The following is a 21625-nucleotide window of genomic DNA, read 5'->3' as shown; positions in this document are numbered from 1 at the left end:
GTTGGTCAAGATTGAAACTTTCCTTGTTGGGCCGAATTGCTACTATAAAGATGAATGTATTGCCAAAGATGCTGTTTTTGTTTCAGACTCTACAGATTGTGGATAAAATGGAGTGTTTCGGGAGGTGGCAAAGAGATATCTCGAAATTTGTCTGGCAGGGCAAAAAGCCCAGAATTAAGTTTAAAATCCTAACTGATGCTAAAGAAAGAGGGGGGTTTGCCCTGCCAGACTTAAGGTTGTACTATGAATCAGCAGCTTTCTGCTGGTTAAAAGATTGGCTGCTTCTTGAAAACACTGATGTTTTAGATTTGGAAGGTTTTAACAATGCTTTTGGATGGCATGCATATTTGTGGTACGACAAGGTTAAAATTCACAAGACCTTTAAGAACCATATTGTTAGGAAAGCAGTGTTTAATGTCTGGACAAAATACAAAGACTTATTGGAAAATAAGACCCTAAGGTGGCTGTCACCTATGGAAGCTAAGGCTCTGAAAAGACCCAATATGGAGGTCAAATGGCCGAAATATTGGGAGATACTAGAAAAAGATGGAGATAATTGGAGGCTACAGAGTTTGGAGAAACTAAAAGATAAGGTGCGAGATTGGCTACATTACGCTCAGATTAAAGAGGTTTTTAAATTGGATAAAAAGCTAGGTTTCCAGGTGGAAAAATCGAAGTTGGAAACAGAATTGTTAGAACCTAAGACTAAGGTACTTTCAAGAATGTATAACTTGCTGTTAAAGTGGAACACACAGGATGAAACGGTTAAATCAGCTATGATAAAATGGGCACAGGACATTGGGTACAATATTATGTTTGCTGACTGGGAAAAGTTATGGACCACCGGTATAAAATTTACGGCATGTAATGCCTTGAAAGAAAATATTATGAAAATGATATATAGGTGGTACATGACCCCAGTCAAGCTTGCAAAAATATACCACCTGCCTGATAATAAGTGTTGGAAATGTAAGGAAACTGAAGGAACGTTCTTTCACCTCTGGTAGACTTGCCCTAGGGTTAAGGCCTTCTGGGAAATGATATATAATGAGCTGAAAAAGGTATTTAAGTATACCTTCCCTAAGAAACCAGAGGCCTTCCTTTTGGGCATTGTTGGCCAGAGGGTGTTAAAGAAGGACCGAACCATTTTTCATGTATGCTACAACAGCAGCAAGGATACTTGTCGCCAAATATTGGAAAACTCAAGATTTGCCCACGCTGGAAGAATGGCAGATGCAACTGATGGACTATATGGAACTAGCAGAAATGACTGGCAGATTCCGAGACCTGGGAGAGGAAGCAGTGGAAGAGGATTGGAAGAAATTTAAGGACTATCTACAAAAACATTGTAAATTACATGAGTGCTAAGAAGGATGCGAGATTGAAAATAACACGGCCCCATTAAGTTAGTTGAAAAGAATATGAGAATAAGTGAACCTAAAGAGAAAAATAAATTTTGAATAATTATTATGTTTAAATTGGGTAATTAAGACTTAGCTAAAAGTATTCAAAGTTAGGGACATAATATTGGCAATCTATAGAATAAGAATGGAAACAAGGTGATAAATTGCTGATTAAAATTGTATTATCTTGGAATGCAGGAGCGAGAGACGTGAGGAAGTCTAAAAAGTGAAGAAAATATGGCTATTACAAGATGTTAACTGTATTTCTGTTTCTTTTTCTGTTTTGTTCTCTGTTTATTTTGGTTTTTTCTTTACTGTATTAAGAAAATCTTTAATAAAAAATTTATTAAAAAAAAAAAAGCATAGTAGTAACAGTCCAACGACCCATACTTTTAATTGTTCCATGGTGGTGAAGCATTCTTGTCTTCCAACTACACACATGTGACTATTCTATTTTAACTGGGAGTCAAGTTTTAATTGGACTCATTATCACCTGCTAGACTGGAAAAATAAATTAAATTCTCTTGAATTGTGCTGTCACAAATCTAAGCTCACGGAGAATAGCTCTAAGGGCACTTGTTTACTGTGTGACCATGATCACTCTGAATTACAGAATCTCACTTCCCATAGAGAATCTGGTTAATCTGTTTGTGTTTTATCTCCAGACAACCACTTTGTTTAATGCAGTTGCTTTGTCAGACACCTTGCAGTAAATAATCCAGCAGAACTAGATAGCATGAAGATTTGTTTATGGCCTACTACAATCTGTGGAATCAAACAAGAGGGTCCTGTGAATAATGCTACCTGAGCCTCAAGTCTGAACATCTAAGACACACTAATACATATGATCAACATTTATGGAACTTTATTTTCCTGGAGATTAACCAGAGAACTATTCTTCTGGACACGTTTCAGAACCAGTGCAAGCTCTTCCTGTTTGAGATTAAGTAGGTATAGGGATACTTAAATGTGTGTTATTTTTCTTTTGGCTGTTTCAATACACAGAGTACACAGTTTCAAGTTACCACATCTAGAAAAAGCAGTGATCTATCTTGAAGACTTTTATGGCAGTCTGGTGTGTGTCATGGACAAAAATTTATTTATTTATTTTTGTCAATTTACTTGTGTTTCCCCAGTGAGAGAAAAAGAGGCAGAATACGTATTATGTTTTCCAAGAAGATGTGGGACCACATCCATCCAGTGCTACACCAGCTGCACTGGCTCCCAGTGGAGTACAGGTCAAGTTTAAGGTGCTGGTTCTAACCTTTAAAGCCCTTTACGACCTGGGACCCTTGTACTTACTGGACAGCCTCTCCTGGTATACCCCATATCTGGTGGAACGCTCTCCCACAAGAGACCAGGGCTCTGTGGGACTTGACATCTTTCCACAGGGCCTGCAAGACAGAGCCTTTGGTTGGGGCCCAGTCTGACCCCCCTCCTCTTACAAGACCCTGCATATAAGTGGCCTCTCTAACTCTTCTCACTGGCTCATACAAATATCTGAGTTTGGTGAGTACTTAAGGTTCCCAACCCCTATAGTTATAATTTGTGGGTAGCCATCTGATCTTATTTTGATTTTAATCCAATTTTAAGCTGTATTTCAGTCGATTGCTGAACTTTATGTTTTAATGTATTATATATTTTGATGTTAGCCACCCTGAGCCCGGCTCTGGCCGGGGAGGGCGGGATATAAATAAAATTGTTGTTGTTGTTGTTGTTGTTGCTTCATCGTGGTGAATGGTTGCCTTTTGCTGCCATTTACCATGATGAACTGGGGCCATCCCATTGTGTGTTCTGGTATTCTCCACCATGACCACTGGGAACATAGAGAAGAAGCTGGAGAGTCCCAGTATGATGGCTCCAATTCACTTGATGAACAGTACACCCAACTATTATTGTATGAATGGCATCAGTCTCCATGAAAAGGTGGTTATTTTTAGCAGCAAATGGTCTGGTCTGCTTCTTCTTATGTGTACATCACCCAGTTGATTCAACGTGCCCTTCCTTTCTGTGCACATCTAAATCCTCATGTGCACATTTTCCAGTTGCATCACTGCTTTTATACCTTAAAATGTCAAGTTATAGCTATCAGAGTCAAAGACAATAATAGACCCAGAATAAGGCGAAGTTCCTATTACAATAACTATGGAGTTTCTGTGGGCTAAAATCAGCATGAGAAATGAATTTGGCTTTCCTGAGCCTTATATGATGAACTTGCATATTTTTCAATACATCTGTCCCACCGCCAGCTAATTATTTCCTCTGTGAGTACGCTGATGATGTTGATATAAATCTAAAGTTACTAGGACCAAACACCAGCTATAATAGCAAGAACATACGAACAGTCTCAGCAAGACTGAAAAAGAATTTTGGATAAGAAATATGAAGACACAACTGCTCTGTTCCTGTCTGGTACAATGGCTGTGTGGGACAACTCATGCAATCAGAATTAATTCTTACAAGCAGTGAATGATTGATTTCTTTTAAAAAAAAAAATACTGCAAGCACCCCATTGTTTAAATAATTCATACATTTAGCAAAAAAAAAAAAACCCTAACAAACCAATATGCCGATTTGAAATATCACATCATCAAACAAGCCCATTACAATTATATTTCTCAGATAAATTATTAACTCTGCGATGATGTGAAATGACACCTTTTGGGCTTTCAAAGGAAAGTAAGTTAGTTCAATTAAGACTCCAAAATGAAGATCAAATGGAGTGCTGGAACTGTACTATAGAGGGTCACCTGCTCTCACAAGAGATCATGCTAATGCACAGCCTCCTTAGACACTGGCCACTTTAAGAGGAGCAACTATAATAGTGACATTCAAGACTGCTCCTTAAAAGCAAATGAGATGCTTCAATTGCTATTAGCTGCCTTTAAAGAAAATGTATAATTTGACTGAGTAATTGCAGATATGTGATACTAATGAACCTACATGTGAATGTTCCTATCAGTTATTTGTGGTAATCTGATGAAGATGGTCTGAATAAAACTCAGACCTAAGATGGTAGATTCACTTTGGTCCTTCAGAAATAATGGATGCTATCTGTGGTTGGCAGGGGGCGGGGGGTATGATATCATTCCAGAAAACCCAAGTAATCTTGTTTGTTTGTTTGTTTGTTTGTTTGTTTGTTTGTTTGTTTGTTTGTTTGTTGGAAGTAAATCTCAGAAATGAATATATGGATAACAATTGTTCTGAAGGGTCAAAAACATATTTTTGTTTTTAGATTATTCATAATGTACATGTCACTCTACAGGTACCATTTAAATTAGGCATCTCCTCTGATGTGAGAAGGGATGCCTCTCTTAAACTGGTACCTGCTGGGCTCCCCTCCCCCCTTTTGCATATTTGTATTTTAAAAATCATTCTTTTTATATAAAAAAACCTCCTGTCTAATTCAGAGCATGCTGTTAATAGATCAAAATGTTTTGATTAGTCATTCTGATGATCTACTTAGTTACCATACCAATATTTTTATTATAAAATACTGGTCCCTATCCAAAGAAATTCAAGGGTGGCAGAAGACTACAAGATCACTGGTCTGCTCAAGCTCATTACATACGGTACTAGGTGTAGCGGGTAGAACATCATGTCTCTAGAGTCTAAAGAAAGGGCAGACTAGTCTAATGCACAGATGAAGTGCTGAATTTAGATTTGGACTGTCAAAATTGGTTCAAATGCCCCAAACTCTCTGGATGGGCTCTTTGATAAATCACTGCCTCAGCATCATGGTGTTGTGGGAAAAGGGTGAGATTCAAGTGTAGTGAAAGAAGGAAAAGTAGGTCTTGGTATGTTGCCTTTTTCTGGGCTAGATCAGTTAATGGTCCTGAACTCAGGTTCATATGAGTTATGCTGGCAAATCTGTTACAGTAGCAAATAATTGCCCATAAAAGCTATAGAAAAACCCTATGCAATGGATTTCTTAATATTTAATCAATGGAAAGTTGATCCCAGGCTTCTAATTTTTCATTGAGAATTTCCCTGAAAGGAAAGGAGTGACTGTGCTAAATTAAACCCTCATGACTCCACAGCGAACACCTTTTTGTTCCTATTCTCTGCCCTTAGAGCATTCATGGTGATGTCATAATTATGTTCCTCCAATGGCAGATCTCTATGCACCTCATGAGAGAAGAGATGCCTCTGGAATGAATAGACTAATGAAACCCTCTTCCATTTTTAGATGCTACACAGGGAGATGTTGTTTTGTTCAAGCCGAGTGCTGTGCAAAAGTCTTATCTTCCACACCCTATCATCTATTTTTTGGGTTTAGGGAATTTACTGAACTGTCTTGTGGTCAAAAGAAGGAATAAAAATTTTAAGATAAGTAAATACATTAAGTACCAGTCAGCACTATGCAGATTTTTTTTATTTCCAAGGAATAAGATACATTGGCTTTAACAGCCGATGCTTCCAGAGTATTTAGGATGACAATGTTACATCTTTAATATTGTACTTGGAAATATACTATATGAAAACCAATGGGTCTTATTTCCATTAAAAGTGTTTAAGGTTGGGAATCACTGGGTGTAAGATAAAGTACTGTATGAAAGTTGAATTCCATTTGTACTAGAAGTATTAGGGACATTTTGTGTCTTCAGCAACTCAAGCCTTCTACAATCTCATACTCTAGTCTGGAACACATATAGTTAGAAGTAGAGAAACAGAATAGTAATATAGTGGAACAGAAACTTACTTGAAAGTTAAGGAACTTATTCCCATGTAAAATGTTTGATTCATTACAGAATTACAAGTGCATTGTAACTAAACCAGAATTCTAACCAGATTTTGAAATTCTGCCAATTAATAACCTGCTATGGATTTTCATATTCATATTCTGTTCATATTATGTTGTGGGTTCTATCTAGGTTCATAGGATTCTCAGCTCAGAAATTTCTCCAAAGGCTTCAATATATACATCATGGCAGCACGATTGCCCATAGCAAAAAAAAACTGGAAAGAATTTGATAATCTACAACAGGCATAGGCAAACTTCGGCCCTCCAGATGTTTGGGACTACAATTCCTATCATCCCTGACCACTGGTCCTGTTAGTTTGTGATGATGGGAATTGTAGTCCCAAATATCTGGAGGGCCAGAGTTTGCCTATGCCTGATCTACATATCACACAATGGAAACAGGAAGAATGGACAATCGCTTTATCTGAGAAACTAAGAGAGTGTGTGCCCTGAATGATGCAACTGATACAGGCAATTTTACTGAAATATGACATCCCTTTATAAAGTATTCACATGAACACTCTGATGACTGGCCCCCGCCAGCTGCACATACAGATCTATGGGAAATTTTTAATGTATTAGTCTTCTGATCTGGGGGAGGGAGGAAACTAATTGTTTTGATAATGATATGCCCATACTTATATCCTGTTTCATGAAAATTTTAAAAAATTAAAATATGGAATGGCAGTGACAAATATGCCCTGGGGGAGGGGCATTCCTGAGACAGAGTGCTATGAAAAAAACAAAAGCATGTACACCATGGATTAGCAGCTCCCTGCACTCCAGTGTTGGAGCACATTTTTTGTATACCTGGCATATCAAGGTACAGCTGAGGAGTTCCCTGTCTGAAACCCTGGAGAGCCACCACTGCTCAAGTTACATGGGCCAGTGGTCTGAATCATTATAAGGCAACATCCTATGCTTCTATGGTAGAGTCATCTGAAGGAGTAGGGTGAAGTTCCAACCATAAACTTTAGGCCAAAGCCTAAATAATGTCTCTGAATAGTCTTGTGCATTTTCTGTGCAATTAGAATTATCCTAGGGATCGGAACCACTGTTCTAGTGCAGTTGCAGCCAATGGAAACTTGGAAGCTATGATGTGGAGCCTAGAAACTAGCTCCGGAAGGCCCACCACTGGGGAAACCTTTCAGAAGCCAGTTAGCTCTTCCACAACCTGTTCAACAGATAATCTAGCTGAGACTGGACAGAAAATCCACTGAAATGTGTGCCCTGAATTTGGATAGACAAACTGTTTCCATAGAACTTCCATAGTCCATTCTCCCATCCAAGTTAAGACATACAAAACTTATGACACCATTGTTCTCAAAAGTCACCTGCAAATTTTTAGCCAGCCACAATATTTCTACAATTTCATAATTATAGAAATAATAATTACTGTTATAATTCACTGTTGGAGGCAATATGCTTCTGGAAACCAGTTGCTGGGAACTGCAGGAGGGAAGCAGACTGTTGCACTCAGGTGCTACTTGTGGGCTTCCCATAGGCATCTGGGTGGCCACTGTAAGAACAGGATGGTGGACTAGATGGGCCCAGGGGTGTCTTACCCATAGAGGCTAGTGGCGTGGGGCACCAGGGCGCCAAGTTCTGGAGGGCACCAGGGAAAAGGCAGAGGCTGGACGTGGCACCTCCCAGCATCAGCTCGCTGCCCTTGCTGTGCCGAAGCAGCCAGCTGAGCCTCTACCTCTTCCCCACCAGAGGAGCCGCCCTCCAGCCACTGCCCACCTCCTCCAGCCCCGCTGGCAGCACCATCCTTCCTAAAAAATTCTGGGAAACTGGGGGGGTTGCTGGAGAGAGTTTTGAACCACACACTGGATATGCTTAAGACGGCCCTGATGGGCCTTGGCCTGATCCAGCAGGGGTCTTCTTATACTCTGATGTTTTTGCATGCCAATCTTCTCTCTCTCTCTTTTCAGTCAAATAGGTGCATGCACGTGAAAATGGAGTCTGCTGATGCATGACATTTATATAAAAATAAAGGTCATTGTCATCAATCTGGACAGCTCTGAGCAATTTTTTAAAAAATTAAAACACCACTATGTTATCAACATTTGAAAGGATGAAGTGTATTTATTAAAGTATGTATTATTATTATCTTTAGTCATTTTAGTTCAGTCATGATAAAAAGATCTGCTGCACAAGACACATCCATGTATTGAGTATTATTTAATTTTCCTTGCTAGAGCTGAATCGTAAGAGTACTTTTAGTACTATGCAGTGTGCATGACAAGAGCTTGTTAATGGTGTTGTTGATTTAAATCGGTGTAATTGATTTTATTAATTAATCTCAGATTAATGTTTGAGTTTTTAATCAGGTTTTAATTAGAGCTGTCCCTCGCAATAAAGTGTTCATCCTTTGCAATGGGAGGGTGGGGGGGCAATTTATTTGTATTTCTAGCTTTTTTATTTATAGAGTTTTTCAGTTTTGATCATGGATTTCAGATCGTTTGTTTTCAGGGGTTTTTTCCCTTCAAACTGACCCTGTTAGAGTCTTCTGAAACCCTGAAAGCATCACCTGTATTCTATACCTACCCTTTTAATCAGTTCATTTATTGATTACACTGTTAAAAAAAAACAACCAAGAAAGTTAATCACCTTAGAAATCACTGAATGACGAATTGACTGTTTGACGGTTCTGCTGATGTGAGTTAACTGGATCTGAGAAAACACTGGATTAAAATATTGCACTCTTTACAAACGTTCCCCGTGTAGTACTGTATAACTTGTGAAGGGATCGCGCCCTGCTCCTAATTAACAGCACGACACCATTCATTCACTCTCCGTTCATTGCGCGTCTTGAAACTGGGCATAAGGGGTGAAGCGGGGTGCACGCAACTGTGATGGATTTGACTGGACAGAAAATACAAAGTCAATGGTGGGGGGGAGGACGGCACCAGGGAAGACTGGCGACGTCGTCGGCTCCTTTAAAGGCTCGGCTAATAAGATAAAAGCGCAATCGTTATTTCCTCTTTAACTCGAGACTAAATGGACTTGGTAAGAAGAGCTCGCTGATGGGCACCTGAATGTGTGTTAACTGGGGCTTTCATTCCCCCTTTGTATTGGGGAAATGCATGGCATTATACGAAAATGGCTACAATTACGGTTTAGTAAATAATCCCCGATTGCTGATGAGGAGACCAGCGAGCCTGGCGCTTCCTGGCCAGAAACAAATAGCCGCATATCCTCTGCAGTCTGAAATCATGCCGCCCTCTCCATGTCTCCCCAAAGAGACCATCTGCCTGCCTCGTTCCTCTCGCCCATCGGAAACCCCGTGTAACGTGATGGAGCCATTCTACAGTATTGCACCGTGGAGCGCGCAGACCAGTTTGGAAAGCGCTGCCCTTGCTCCTCATTCTTCCAAGTTTCCAGATTTATCCATAATCATGGGCGTAGCCGGGGTGGGGGGGAGGCAGGGGGCAACTGCCCCCTAGGTCAAGTAAAACAATAGAATACCTAACTAACTGACCAATCAATGCCGTTCTGTCCCCCCTAACCAAAGTCCTGCTCCTCCTAGCAAAAATCCTGGCTATGCCCATGCCCATAATGCTCACCATAAAAACAACTCAGTGCCATTTTCTGCCGCAAAGGTAGCTAACGCGATGCCCTCCCCTGCAGCTCTCTCATCCCTGAACATTGGTTGTGCTAGCGGCGCTGATAAATGGTTGTAGGTCAAAGATTCACAACCGCACCATATTGACTGCCTTTGCAATATTGCTGGCTTTGGACAGATACCCCGAGATAACATAGGTTATCAAATATATTATTGTGGGTGCCGAAGCACCCACAGAACCCTGGAGATGGCTCCAGTGCGAGATGACACTTATTCCAGTAATGTGGAACACAATCGCCCCAGTCCTTTTTCCCAGCTCCATCCAAGTGAATGGAGAAGGAATCCTCCTATGGAGGAGATCACCATTCACTCCTATGGAAGAAATGGCCATGCACTGGTATGGGGGAACTATCCGTTTATTCACATGGAGGAACCATCCATTCATTCATATGGATGAAATGTCCACTCACTCGTATTGTCTCAACTGTGGATTGTGATTGGTGGTGGAACACGCAATGACTTCCCCAATATGGGCAGGGCCCGGCTGGTAGGTCTGGATGGAGACACTAGCCCAGCTGCTCCGAAGCAGGATGTCTCAGTCGCCACGCTACCCATATTTGCCTATAGAATAAAAATTCATTGTTGTAAAGCCAAATCCAGGCCTATGAACAGAACTTAATATGAGCCACCTAAGGAAACCTCGGGCCCTTCGCCCAGAAGAGAGTACTGTAAATAAAAACTCCCAGCTTTCGTATGTATGTATGTATGTATGTATGTATTACAAGGCTCCCCTCCGCCCCGAAATACAACTGGACTTTTTATCCAAAATGGTGGATAGAATGCCTATTGCACTGATTTAGAACCTAGCAGGTGATCTGATTTCAATGTGCCTTTTAAGCATACAGGTTTGATTTATAATATCGGCCACGATCGGTTCTATGGAGAATTGCCCTTGTTTTGGCATCTACAGTACACGTTCACAGATTGACTGTCATGAGTCGCCATTTCCTCGGTTTCCATCTTGTCGCTGTCTTCCTTTACGCATTCCGAATTAGTTACGTGCCATTCCTCTCCCTCCACATTTTACCAGTTCGCACAACTATAATCGCAAAACTATAAATTCGGAGAGATTTAGGGCTAAAGAAGACGACCCCCCACCCGCGCACACGCACGACTTTGGGGGGGCTGAAGGAGCAATCCAGGAGCTGGTTCGGGGGGGGGGGAGTGGATTAGGTCCTACTTCTGCCTTTCCAAACCTGTATACAGAGGTACCTCTGGTTACGTACTTAATTCGTTCCGGAGGTCCGTTCTTAACCTGAAACTGTTCTTAGCCTGAAGCACCACTTTAGCTAATGGGGCCTCCTGCTGCCGCTGCGCCGCCAGAGCACCATTTCTGTTCTCATCCTGAAGCAAAGTTCTTAACCCGAGGTAATATTTCTGGGTTAGCGGAGTCTGTAACCTGAAGCGTATGTAACCCGAGGTACCACTGTATTCCGGTTAATCTGAATTGGGAGTCCTATGCACGTCTACTCAGAAGAAAGGTCCACCGAGTACAACGGGGCTTACTCCCAGGTAAGTAGGTATAGGAGTCCAGCCTTAAATCAGCGCAAATTCTAGATCAGGTGGTGCTCTCCCATCCGAAGTAAAATTCAGCTTAATAGAGTCGCATTGAGATGTTCAGGGAAAGCAAGCTTTCCTGCAGGACTTTTCCCTGCGTCCGATTCCACCCGCACCCGCTTTCCCTTTGGAAATTCAATCTACAGCTAGGTTACCCCGTTTCCCATTTGTGCAGATAAAGACCCGGAGTAATTTGAAGCGCTCCGATGGGGGTTGGTAGCGGTGGCGATTAAATCCCTGATTCCTTTTTTACTCAAGCCAAACAACTGGTGGAAATCTTGCCCAGGGCAAGAAATGACGATCGGGTTGACATCCGCCTCCCACCCCAGAGAGCTAGGCAAGTGAGATGCGCGCGCGTGTGTGAACACAGTTACTTTGATTCATGACTGCGGACTAGGAGAGGGAGGGGTTTTGTAATAGCACAAACATTCCCCATTCAGAGCTGCAAGCGCAGGATCGGAGCAGGCGGCGTGGGTGGAAAGGCGATCGATTCGGGGAGCGATCAGCACGTCTGCATTGGCTGATGGATTGGTCTAAAGGGCCTCTACGCGCGGAGACTTTGTTCTTTGGAACATCCAGTCCCTGCCCGGGGCCGCCTGCTTCCGGGTTGGAGAGCACGCGGCGCTAGGACCCCCCTTGCTCCTCCCAGAGAGGATGGCTCTGAATGCCTCCTGTGCCCGGGAATCCTCCGAGGATCTAATTAACAGGTAGAATCGCCCCCCGGGTGCCTGAAACCTCCTTGGCAGGCGCCATAGAAACGGAGCCTTAAGACCCCGCGCCATCTGCACTTCCCTTTCATTGTGCAAAGCTCTCTTGGAAAGCACTTTCCTCTCCTGCTTCGTGCAGCGGGCGCCTCATTCAGTTCCCCTTCGGCTGCCCATTAATAAGGACCCCCACCTTTCATCTGAGAGATAACGCAGAGTCTTTTTGTTTAAATAAATAAATAAAAAAGGGGGGGATAATTAATAATAACGCACTCGACTCCCCATCGACAGCTTCCCCAAAAGCTCTGCGGGTTATATATAACCTGAGCGAAACAAATGGACTTGTCTCTACTTGAAGCAGACGTTATAACAGAGAGCCCAGCCAGACCGCATGAAATAGTTCCGAACCGTCGAGCAAGCGAGCGAACGAGTATACTGCGTTTCAGTGATGTGCAAAAAACAACAACAAACAACAACAACAACAGGGCTTTCATATATGAATAATATCTTAATGCCAGGAGCAATACATATCATAAAGTGTAACATTAAAACCAATAATAACAATGTAAAAACAGGAGATTGGTGTTTTGCTAACACGAACCCGTGGGTTTCGGTCCGACGAAAATGTGTACAATTGTTAATCTGCTAACTGAATAGTAAGTACTACTAGTAGAGTATGATTATTATAATCAATAATCAATTTAGTTAAGCTGAAGCATTTAACTGAAAGTCAATGTTGTGTTTTTTATTACTTCAGCTATCAAAATACTTCGTTTCAACTGGGCTTGGAAGGGAGCATGGACTCTCCGCCCCCTTTTTTGGTTGTCATTGTTATGAGCAGCCTTGGGCGCTGTATGTTGAAACTGAAAGACGCGACATGAACCGAAATGATCGATAATAAACGATGACCGTTTAAAGAATAATCTCAGATTTCGGGTTAAAATGGCAGTGATTTCAGCTAGAACTGAGTCACACACCCAGCAAAACAGTGTTTAGGCTGCAATCCCATAGCCAGGCATGGCCAAACCTGGCCCTCCAGATGTTTTGGGACTACAATTCCCACCATCCCTGACCACTGGTCCTGTTAGCTAGGGATGATGGGAGTTGTAGTCCCAAAACACCTGGAGGGCCAAGTTTAGCCATGCCTGCCATAGACGCTTCTTTGGGAGCAAGTCTCATGGGATTTAGTTGCACAGAACCGGTAGTGGGTTTTATTCCGGACTGAACTGAAATGTATTCATTTGGAAATTTGCGGCAAAAGACCAGAAATCCTTGGTAGGGAGAGACTCTGCCAGGGATGGTGTGTCCAGTAGTGCCCTCAAAGCAGGACTTTGGAGCAGAAATGCCAGAAGCTAAACAGAATCCCATCTAAAGATGGGCTGGAGGAGAGGCGTAAAAGCAGAGTCCTGGCTGTATGTACCACTGGAGGTGCCCTGCCTTGTCTCCTAAGCGTGAGAGAATTCCCCTTCTGTTCAGTTCGTCTAACACAAAAACAGACTGTCGCTCCACCAACGAAGATTGGCTGCAAAGCCAAACTATTCTGGCCTCTGAGTCTGCGCCCACGTACTGGCGGATGGGGAGCCCCACTCCGCACTGCGCTGCTACGCTTTGCACCATAGCGGGGTGGGGGTTGAGCTCCGCAGTGTGGCTCATCGAGGTTTCCCCAAGACAGGAGGCTGTTTCTTTTCAACAGCCCATGCAGAAAAGAAGCAGCCCTGAGCCAACAACAGGTCCCCGCGGCTCTTTGCCTCTTCCCTTGTCAGCAGAAACACCAACCATAGAATAACCCAACACCATGCGGAGCAGACATCTCGCTCTTTGTTTACTTACTTCGCACGTGGAGAAGGGGAGAGATCGGGTTGCCATTACCTGTTAGCTGCCAGCCTGGATGAAATATATCCCCCGGGGATCTGCGTGATTATATAGCCCCAGAAAAAAGAACCGTGGATCATGCCAACCGTCTCCGGATCCCAGTTAAACTTCGCTTTCTTCCGAAAGCGACCAAGCCAAGGAAAGGAAAGACAGAGGGAAGAAAAAGAAAATGCGTTGTAAGCAGTCATTTAGAAAGGACAGGTCGGTGCTAAGCCAAGGTCCACGGAGGGTACCTGCAGCTGTCAACCACAGAATATGAATGTGGTTTCCCTTGACGCTGCTAAATTCAACAATTATCCCAAACAAACACATTGGGGTTTTTAAGGATGGGGATTGCTAACGTCTCTGTAACCTATATATTCTTAATTCCTGTTCATTATTAATTATTAGTACTATTTATATTATTGTACTAGGAGGATACTGTACTCTGGGACTTTATGATTCCAGGTTAGCATATTGGGGAGTAGAGGGGGTCGACTATATTTGAAAAGGGTCACAAGTGGATCCTGGGCGATCGCCAGGTTCAAATCAAACATAATGTTCAAAAGCTTCTGAACACAACAGTGTTTGAAACGGATCCGTCCAGCAGTTTATTTCATTGTATAAATAAGATACCTTTGCCACTTTGTGTTAGTCTGGTTTTTTCCTTGGGAGAAATGGTTGGGGACGGGGGTGGTGCGTTATTTTGTGAGCCATTTCACGTTCTCGATTACTATGTGGTGATTTGTTTGTTTTTCCATTGGACACAAACACCTTGCTATTCTTCTCACCAAAGAAAACGATTATAAAGGGGGGAAACTTGTTGAAGCGACGTGCATTTATCCGTCTATAAACTAAGCTTCACCTTCCCTCCGAGTTTAGGGGTTTGATATAGATTTGCTTCGCTTTCCTCATATTCTTAATAAAGATTCCTTCCCTCGCTTTTAAAAAACCAAGAAGGACCTGATTTGACAATCGCGATGTAAAAAACAACTGATGGACCGTCATCTCCTTAATTCCGAAGTTTCCAGAGAGCTAGGGGAAAAACAAACGTCTTTCGTCGTTTTTGGCCGCTTGGTGTAATCATTATTATTTATTAGGCATATAAGTATGTTTAAGGGTCTAAAATAGCAGTTGTCCAGAGGGACCACCTCTGCCCTGTTCCCTATCGATTTTGGCAAGTGCGGAGCGCAGACGCTGCCATGTAACGGCTGAAGTCTGAGCTTGGGACCAGCTCTGGGTTTGAACTGAAGAGGCGAAAGCAGGAAGCGAAGCATTATGATCCGACTCAGGGTGAGGTGCGGGCTCCTGGACTCCTTTCACCCCCATTCACAGCTGAATAATTTAGGATTTTCAATCGATTGCGGTTGCGGTCCTCCTGGCCACACCTAATTGGAAGTAAGTTCAATTGAACTCAATGGGACCTGCGTCCAGGTGTGTCTTGGGCTACAAGTTCCTTGCAGCTGGTCGTCGTCTAAAATACAATTGTGTGTAAGAAAGTGGGGGAGCTACATTTTTTTATTTATGGGTGGGGTACCCTAGGTTCAAAGCCCCACTCAGCCAGGAAGCTCATGGGATGATCTCGGGCCAGCTACGTTCTTTCTCGACCTCACAGGGCTGTGAATATAAAATGCTTGGGGAGCGAACCATGTAAGCCCGTTCCGAGCTCCATGGAAAGAAAGCAGTAGGAGAAGCCAACAGGTGCACCAAATTCTCATACCAACGACAGCAAAACTGAGTCTGGTTTTAAACGGGGGAAGGAAAAAGAAACATAAAATGAGGCGGGTGAATGAATTGGAACGAGAGAAAGAGGAGGAAAAAATGGATCAAAACCAAATGAATGGATTCATCTCTCTTTGCAATGGTTTTTTTCAGTTCTGCTTAAAGAACCTTTCCCTAAACATTGAAGTCAAACGACGACATACAGGCCACCTCTCTTAGAGTCTAGCCTATGTTGTTCAAATGGACGCCTGAAGGGCGTTTGGGAGTCATGATGGTGCAGGTGGAAGAGGAGAACTGTCTCAACGTCTCTCTCTCTCTCTCTCTCTCTCTCTCACCTCTTTGATGACTTTCCCTCCTCGGTGTATAGTGCTGTTATTGACCATGTCCACGATGGCTACTCCCAGGTTACAGCGGATCCCAAAAGAGATGCAGAAGCCCAGTCCGCTCATGATGGCGATGATGTATCTCCGCGGGAGCCCGAAGCAGGTGCAGTCGCACAGGGGCGCCTTCTTCTCGGGCTGCTCCAAGGGTTTCCCATCTTCCGTCAGCTCGATGGTGTCGCCGGTCTTCTGCTTCTTCTCGAGGACTCTGCCCAAACCAAAGAGGACACGATCTCAGTCAAGGGACACCAATCTCCTGGCCTCATTTATCTTCAGGATTTTATTTTTGCCCGGAGTGGGTGGCAGAGGTTAAAGCAAGGTTAAAGATTCAGGGCTTAATCTGAACCAGGAGTGTGCCTTAAAAATCAATTTAGCGAGTGCTAAACCTCGCTGGGGATATGTAGCAACATTGTGTACTGCTTTCCACTTAGCCAGATCCTTGGTCCGCCTAGTTCAGGAAGTACTGTCTGCCCTGACGGAGAGTGACCTTCCAGCGTTTCAGGCCCAAGAATGAACCCGGGGCCCTTCTGTTGCAGATGAGATCGGCCCAACATTAAAGTTTGGAAAGGGCAAGGGGGCTTCGGCACACGTTTATTTCCCTCACCGCTGACAAATATCCCGCCACAACACCCGAGAGGTTGGCAGGCGGGATTTAGGAAACGTTTCCATCTCCTGCGTGGGTTTCACAAAGCAATTCAATGAGGCGCCCCTGCCAGGCTTCTTGCTTCCTTCCCCCTCCCCTCCATTCCTTAGGTGTCTCCTGATGTATGGGAGGCGTTCCACTGCGGAGACGCCATGTTGGGCTACTTTGCAATCAGAAACATATCCTGGAAAAGGGGGCCGAAACCCACGTCTGCTTGCCTTTTAGAGAGACGGCTTTCACTCTCTTATAAAGCAGGGGTTGGGGGTTGGAGTGTGCAAGCCCATAAGGCCCGGTGAGGCCTATTGAGAAGGGAAAGGGCGTCTTTTTTCTTTTTCTTTCAGAGGCGACGGCCAGTTGTCTGGTTTTTCTGCCAGCACTCAAAATGGCCGCCTGGCGCTTTTTCAGCCAGCCGGGCCTGCACTCCAGCTACATCCCAAGGCGGCCGCGAATGAAGGCCTTCCTTGTCGGGAAGCCTGCGCTTGGAGGTTTAAAAGACACCGAGGAACGTGTAATGGGCGCACGGCTCCCTCGGTGTGGAAAACTCAGCGCTCCCAAGCAAGGCTTCCCTCCTTTCGAGGACCTCAGAGGGTCGGTGGGTGGGAATAAGCAGGCAGTGCATAGGCGAGCCGAGCGCCCTTTCTCTCACTGCTGTTATGGCAAATGGGGAGGGATCTGAATGGCCACCCCAACGTTCCTTAGCAATATTGAATTCCCATTGATTCTTGGCACGCTGCTGTTTCTCGCCCTTCCAGTTGCGCGCCTGCCTTAATTTCCCTTAGTTTTTCCATCGGAGGAAAAACGTTTACCTTTCACAAAAGGAAGGCTTGGAAATGGGATCGAAATATTATTCCGTTTGTCTTTCGGTTTGCAAATCCGATCTTCCATTGCAGGGATTTCCACACACACACACACACACCCGTACTACTTTTAGAAATTTCGGACAGGAGTGCAGCAGTGACCTTCACTCCTTCGAGATCTAGGTCAGTAAAGACAGATTGGTTAAGATCTAGGAACAGGACCGGCTGATTTTAGGATCAAAAGTGTTTTTCTCTTCATCACGGGGATCCGTACTGGATCCTATGCCAGTTGAGCGAGTTAACATAGCAGTCCTATACATGCCTACCCAGAAGTAAATCTTTTTGAGTTCAATGGGGATTACTCAGAAGTACGTGGGTATGGGGTTTAATTTTATTCACATATTCCTTTACTGGCTAGTTTGGGGAGAGGGATGCAAGTTGTTTTTCCCGTTAGAATCAACGATTGTGTATTATCTATTATTTTGCCTGGATGAGGGGGGATTGGGATTGGGTTTTGGATGGTATGATATGGTGTATTTTACTATGTTCTGTGTGTGTGTGTGTGTGTGTGTGTGTGTGTACACATGCTATGCATATATCGAGTTTCAAGGAATTCTGTCCTTGACCTTAATTGCATAACACAATATAACATAACATAGCATAACATCAAATAACCGATCCTAATCTCATCCAGGCAGTATCAGAAATAACACATAATAGCTGATGTTTACATTGCCTCCTCATACAATCATACAAATATTCCTTCCCAACACTTATTATTGTATGCCTTGAAAAGAAAGAAAAAGAAAAAAAGACTTGTAGAAACAGAAAGGTAAAGAGGCAATTCTAAGATCAAGAGCAGAAAACTAGATCCTGCTTTTCCCGCGAAGCCTAATGCGAAATTAAGCATTCCTAGAGTTAATTCGACATTTTAATACAATATTTGTTTTTAAAAACCATGAAAAAATGCACAGTTTGTATATCTCTTTATTCTCGAAGACAGCTTTGTAAAATTATTTAAGACTATAGCGGGAGTATTAGATTGTCATACAAATCAGCATTTTGCTTTTATTATATTTCGTTGCTGTCCTCTTCCTCTCTAGTAAAAATAAGGCGATATTTACGTGGCTGGGCATGACAGCAAATACGTGGGATGGTGTGTGTGTGTGTGTGTGTTTGGGGTTGTACGGCCAGCTCTTACAATAAAATTACTGCATACCATTTGGCTTATAAATTAGTACAGCCCTCGTTTTCTAGATGTTACCCTAAAGTAGCCTAATATTCTCCAATAAAACAACGTTTCGATTGCCGCAATGTTGGCTTTGCTCAACCAAAGGTGACCTTCCTATTCGAGTATTAACCTGCCACGCTGAATGTGCATAAGGGGAAATAGTAATTATTATTTTTTAAGATTAATAAATTAATCAATTTGGCATTATCTTTTCATTCTCAAATGCTATTATTTTAACTACCAATTAGTTTCGTTTTGGTTTTGGTTTAATTAAGGGGGAGGCTGCAATATTTTGACGAACCATTGATATCGAATTCAGATGTATTTTTGTAACTAAGGTTTGCTGCGGTACTTTTTCAAACAGTTTCTTTTGTAGTACATTTCTGTGTAAGGATAAATGGGTGGTTCAGTAGGAGGACACCCGTTTCCCTAAGTGTCTCTTTCCTATGGTCTACCTTTTATGTGTGTTCCAGAAAGAAGACATTAGATTATCAATTATTTATGCATCTCCATGTTTTTCTTCGTCTGAAGGGCGAATACACTGGGGAATGGGGAATCCAAATCGAAAACCGTGCTAATTCTTCCTTGGGGGAGGGGGAGGGGAAAAACTTTCTTATAAATAAATTACAAACTAAAACCCAAATACAGTGCAAAGGGTTCCCTCCCATAAAAGAAAGCATTTTCTACATTGCTCATTGTGAGGTTCTAAATACACAGAACAAAATGAATAAATTACCCAACACTGGTATGATTTTTCTGACTGTGTTTCTAAGATAATGTCTGGAAACAAATATATTGAAACCACTGGTGCCTGAGGGTGTTAAATGCTTAAATATCAAAACCATTTGGATACTATTTTGTTGAAGTTAAAGCCCGAGCTAGCAAAACCCAAAGAGCACAAATAATACCCACGTTTGGCCAGAGCTGTATGTGAAATTATCCTCGTATCAGAAGTGAAGTCAGGAGCCACAGTTTAAGAAGCTCCACAATGGTAAATATGCTTACCCACCAAAGACAATCCCATCCCTTACCTGTAGAGTTGACCCAGCGATTTCCCAGCTAAATTTTTCAGCCCCTCCTTGCCAGGGGTCAGGATCCTTTGTTTTACGGACTCCATTCCTGCAAAGGTTTTAACTGGCGTTCACTTGGTTGGCTAGGGCACCCTTATAAACAGTGATGATGGCTCATATTGCTTCCATGTCTAACTTTTCTCCATAAAATGGCTATTGGTGTGTATCCAGATAAAGAGCGGTGTGTGTGTGTGTGTGTGTGTTTGTGTGTGTGTGTGTGTGTGTGAGAGAGAGAGAGAGAGAGAGAGAGAGAGATATTCTCTGTATGCGTGTATGTGTGTAACTGTGGGTGCGGAGGAAAGGAGGAGAGCCAGCGCCAGAAAGAGGAGACGATTGAGTGTCTACATACAGCCCACGGATTTCTGAATAGAACAGAAGTTGTGAGACACAACTAGAAGGTCTTCCTGGAGGTGAAGGATCCACTAGCAAAAGGTGCAGGAGGAGCCATGGCGAGTTTGAAAAAAGAGAACCGCCTGGATTCAAAGTCCAATTTGTAAGTAAAATCCTGGATTGGTGCTGATTAGTTTACTGCATTTGGGATAGGTAGAGGTAGTGAGTCGTCAGACGATGTAGACTTCAAAAGAGGATGAATACAAACCTTCCCAGTGCCTACTTCATGCCAATTTGGGTGAATCCCTGATGATTGTGTTACAAACTCTGGCACTGGTGTGCAACACATCAACCAGTTGCTCCAGTGCTGGAAAGAGTGGTCTAAAGCAGAGTTGCAGGGGTCACACCTTCAGACGTAGTTGGCAATTCTTCGCCACCTTCCTTCACTGCCGCGCCTCCCAGAGAGATTTCAGCACCATGGATAGCGCACAAGGAACAGAGCGTGCTCCGAAATGTTTTCAGCACCGCGGAGAGAGCAATCGGAAGCTTTCCTCCACCATCAATGTTCCAGGGGAATTGGGCGGGCTCATTACAATGAAGTCAATGAAGAGCGGATGCCATGGAAACCAAAGAGGAGCCGAGTCAAGGTCTCTCCGTCTCCAGGTTTTCCAGAGAGCAGTGTACTTCTCAAAGAAAACGGGGGTTTACGAGACGCTGACAATTAACTTTCGGATTCCCATGTTTGACTCCCTTTCCTGAAGCATTGACTGACCCAGTTGCGCAGTACAAGCACTAGAGCACATTTCAGCAGCTTTTGCTGCAGTATAGCAAAATAAACTGAACGCTTCCTCCCTAAAAAGACACCATTTTAAGCAGTGATCTGCAAACAAAGCAGCAAATCATCTGAGATTTAGTAAAAGGTATAATAAATAGATGAGTAAGGCCACCTCTCAGATTGTATATTAGGAATTAGGAAACCGTTGAATCTTTATTTTATGGGCATAATATTTTATGACATTTCTTTACTATGGACTGGTTGTCCATAGTATCTATCTTTGATGTGTGTGTGTGTTTCCTTAATATGTATAGATAGTCCATTTTAATATTTTATCTATTCTTCCTAAACAATAGGCCCAAACTGCCATGCTCAGATTTGGCTTCTCCTGATCAAAATATAGTCCAATAATTTATATTATGGTAGAAATCTCTTATCCTGGTGAGATGTCAGGAATGTGAAAGGGACAGAATATCTGACTATGCAGGGGCTTCTCATACTCCAGTAGTGACTCCGACAAGTTTCATATTATTGAAAAGCACTATTCAGTTCTTATTTATTTTGATGGCAATAGTATAGTTTTATGAAAGGCAAAACATCTACCTATAAATGTGCACATTTTGAATTTGGACCTTGATCACTTGATTCATAAAAAATATATGGTACCAACACACTTAATTACTTGATAAAAATGTGCCCCTGTTGCTGTGCTCTAAATACACTGATGTTGCTGTGATTAAAATGTTTTTACTAAGGATGCCCTCTGGTGGAAGGACAATGGTGTTCGACA

General features: G+C 42.9%; 1 protein-coding gene across 1 annotated transcript in view; it reads right to left on the bottom strand.

Moving 5' to 3' along the window:
* The window catches only part of SLC17A6 (solute carrier family 17 member 6), a 51297-nt gene extending 30509 nt beyond the window's left edge, over positions 1–20788 (bottom strand). The window contains exons 1-3 of the mRNA XM_081835141.1: positions 19692–20788; positions 15945–16197; positions 13906–14024 (exon numbers count right to left, since the gene is read on the bottom strand). Of these exons, the coding sequence (XP_081691267.1) occupies positions 13906–14024; positions 15945–16197; positions 19692–19777 (458 nt within the window). The 5' untranslated portion in view covers positions 19778–20788. The remainder of the gene's footprint in view (positions 1–13905; positions 14025–15944; positions 16198–19691) is intronic.
* Positions 20789–21625: the final 837 nt, after the last annotated feature.

Source organism: Podarcis erhardii, assembly GCF_964252035.2.
Source record: "Podarcis erhardii genome assembly, chromosome: 1".
In the NCBI taxonomy this organism is placed as follows: Eukaryota; Metazoa; Chordata; class Lepidosauria; order Squamata; family Lacertidae; genus Podarcis; species Podarcis erhardii.
Note: the sequence above shows the minus strand (reverse complement) of the source record. Positions and strands in the feature narration are given on the sequence as shown.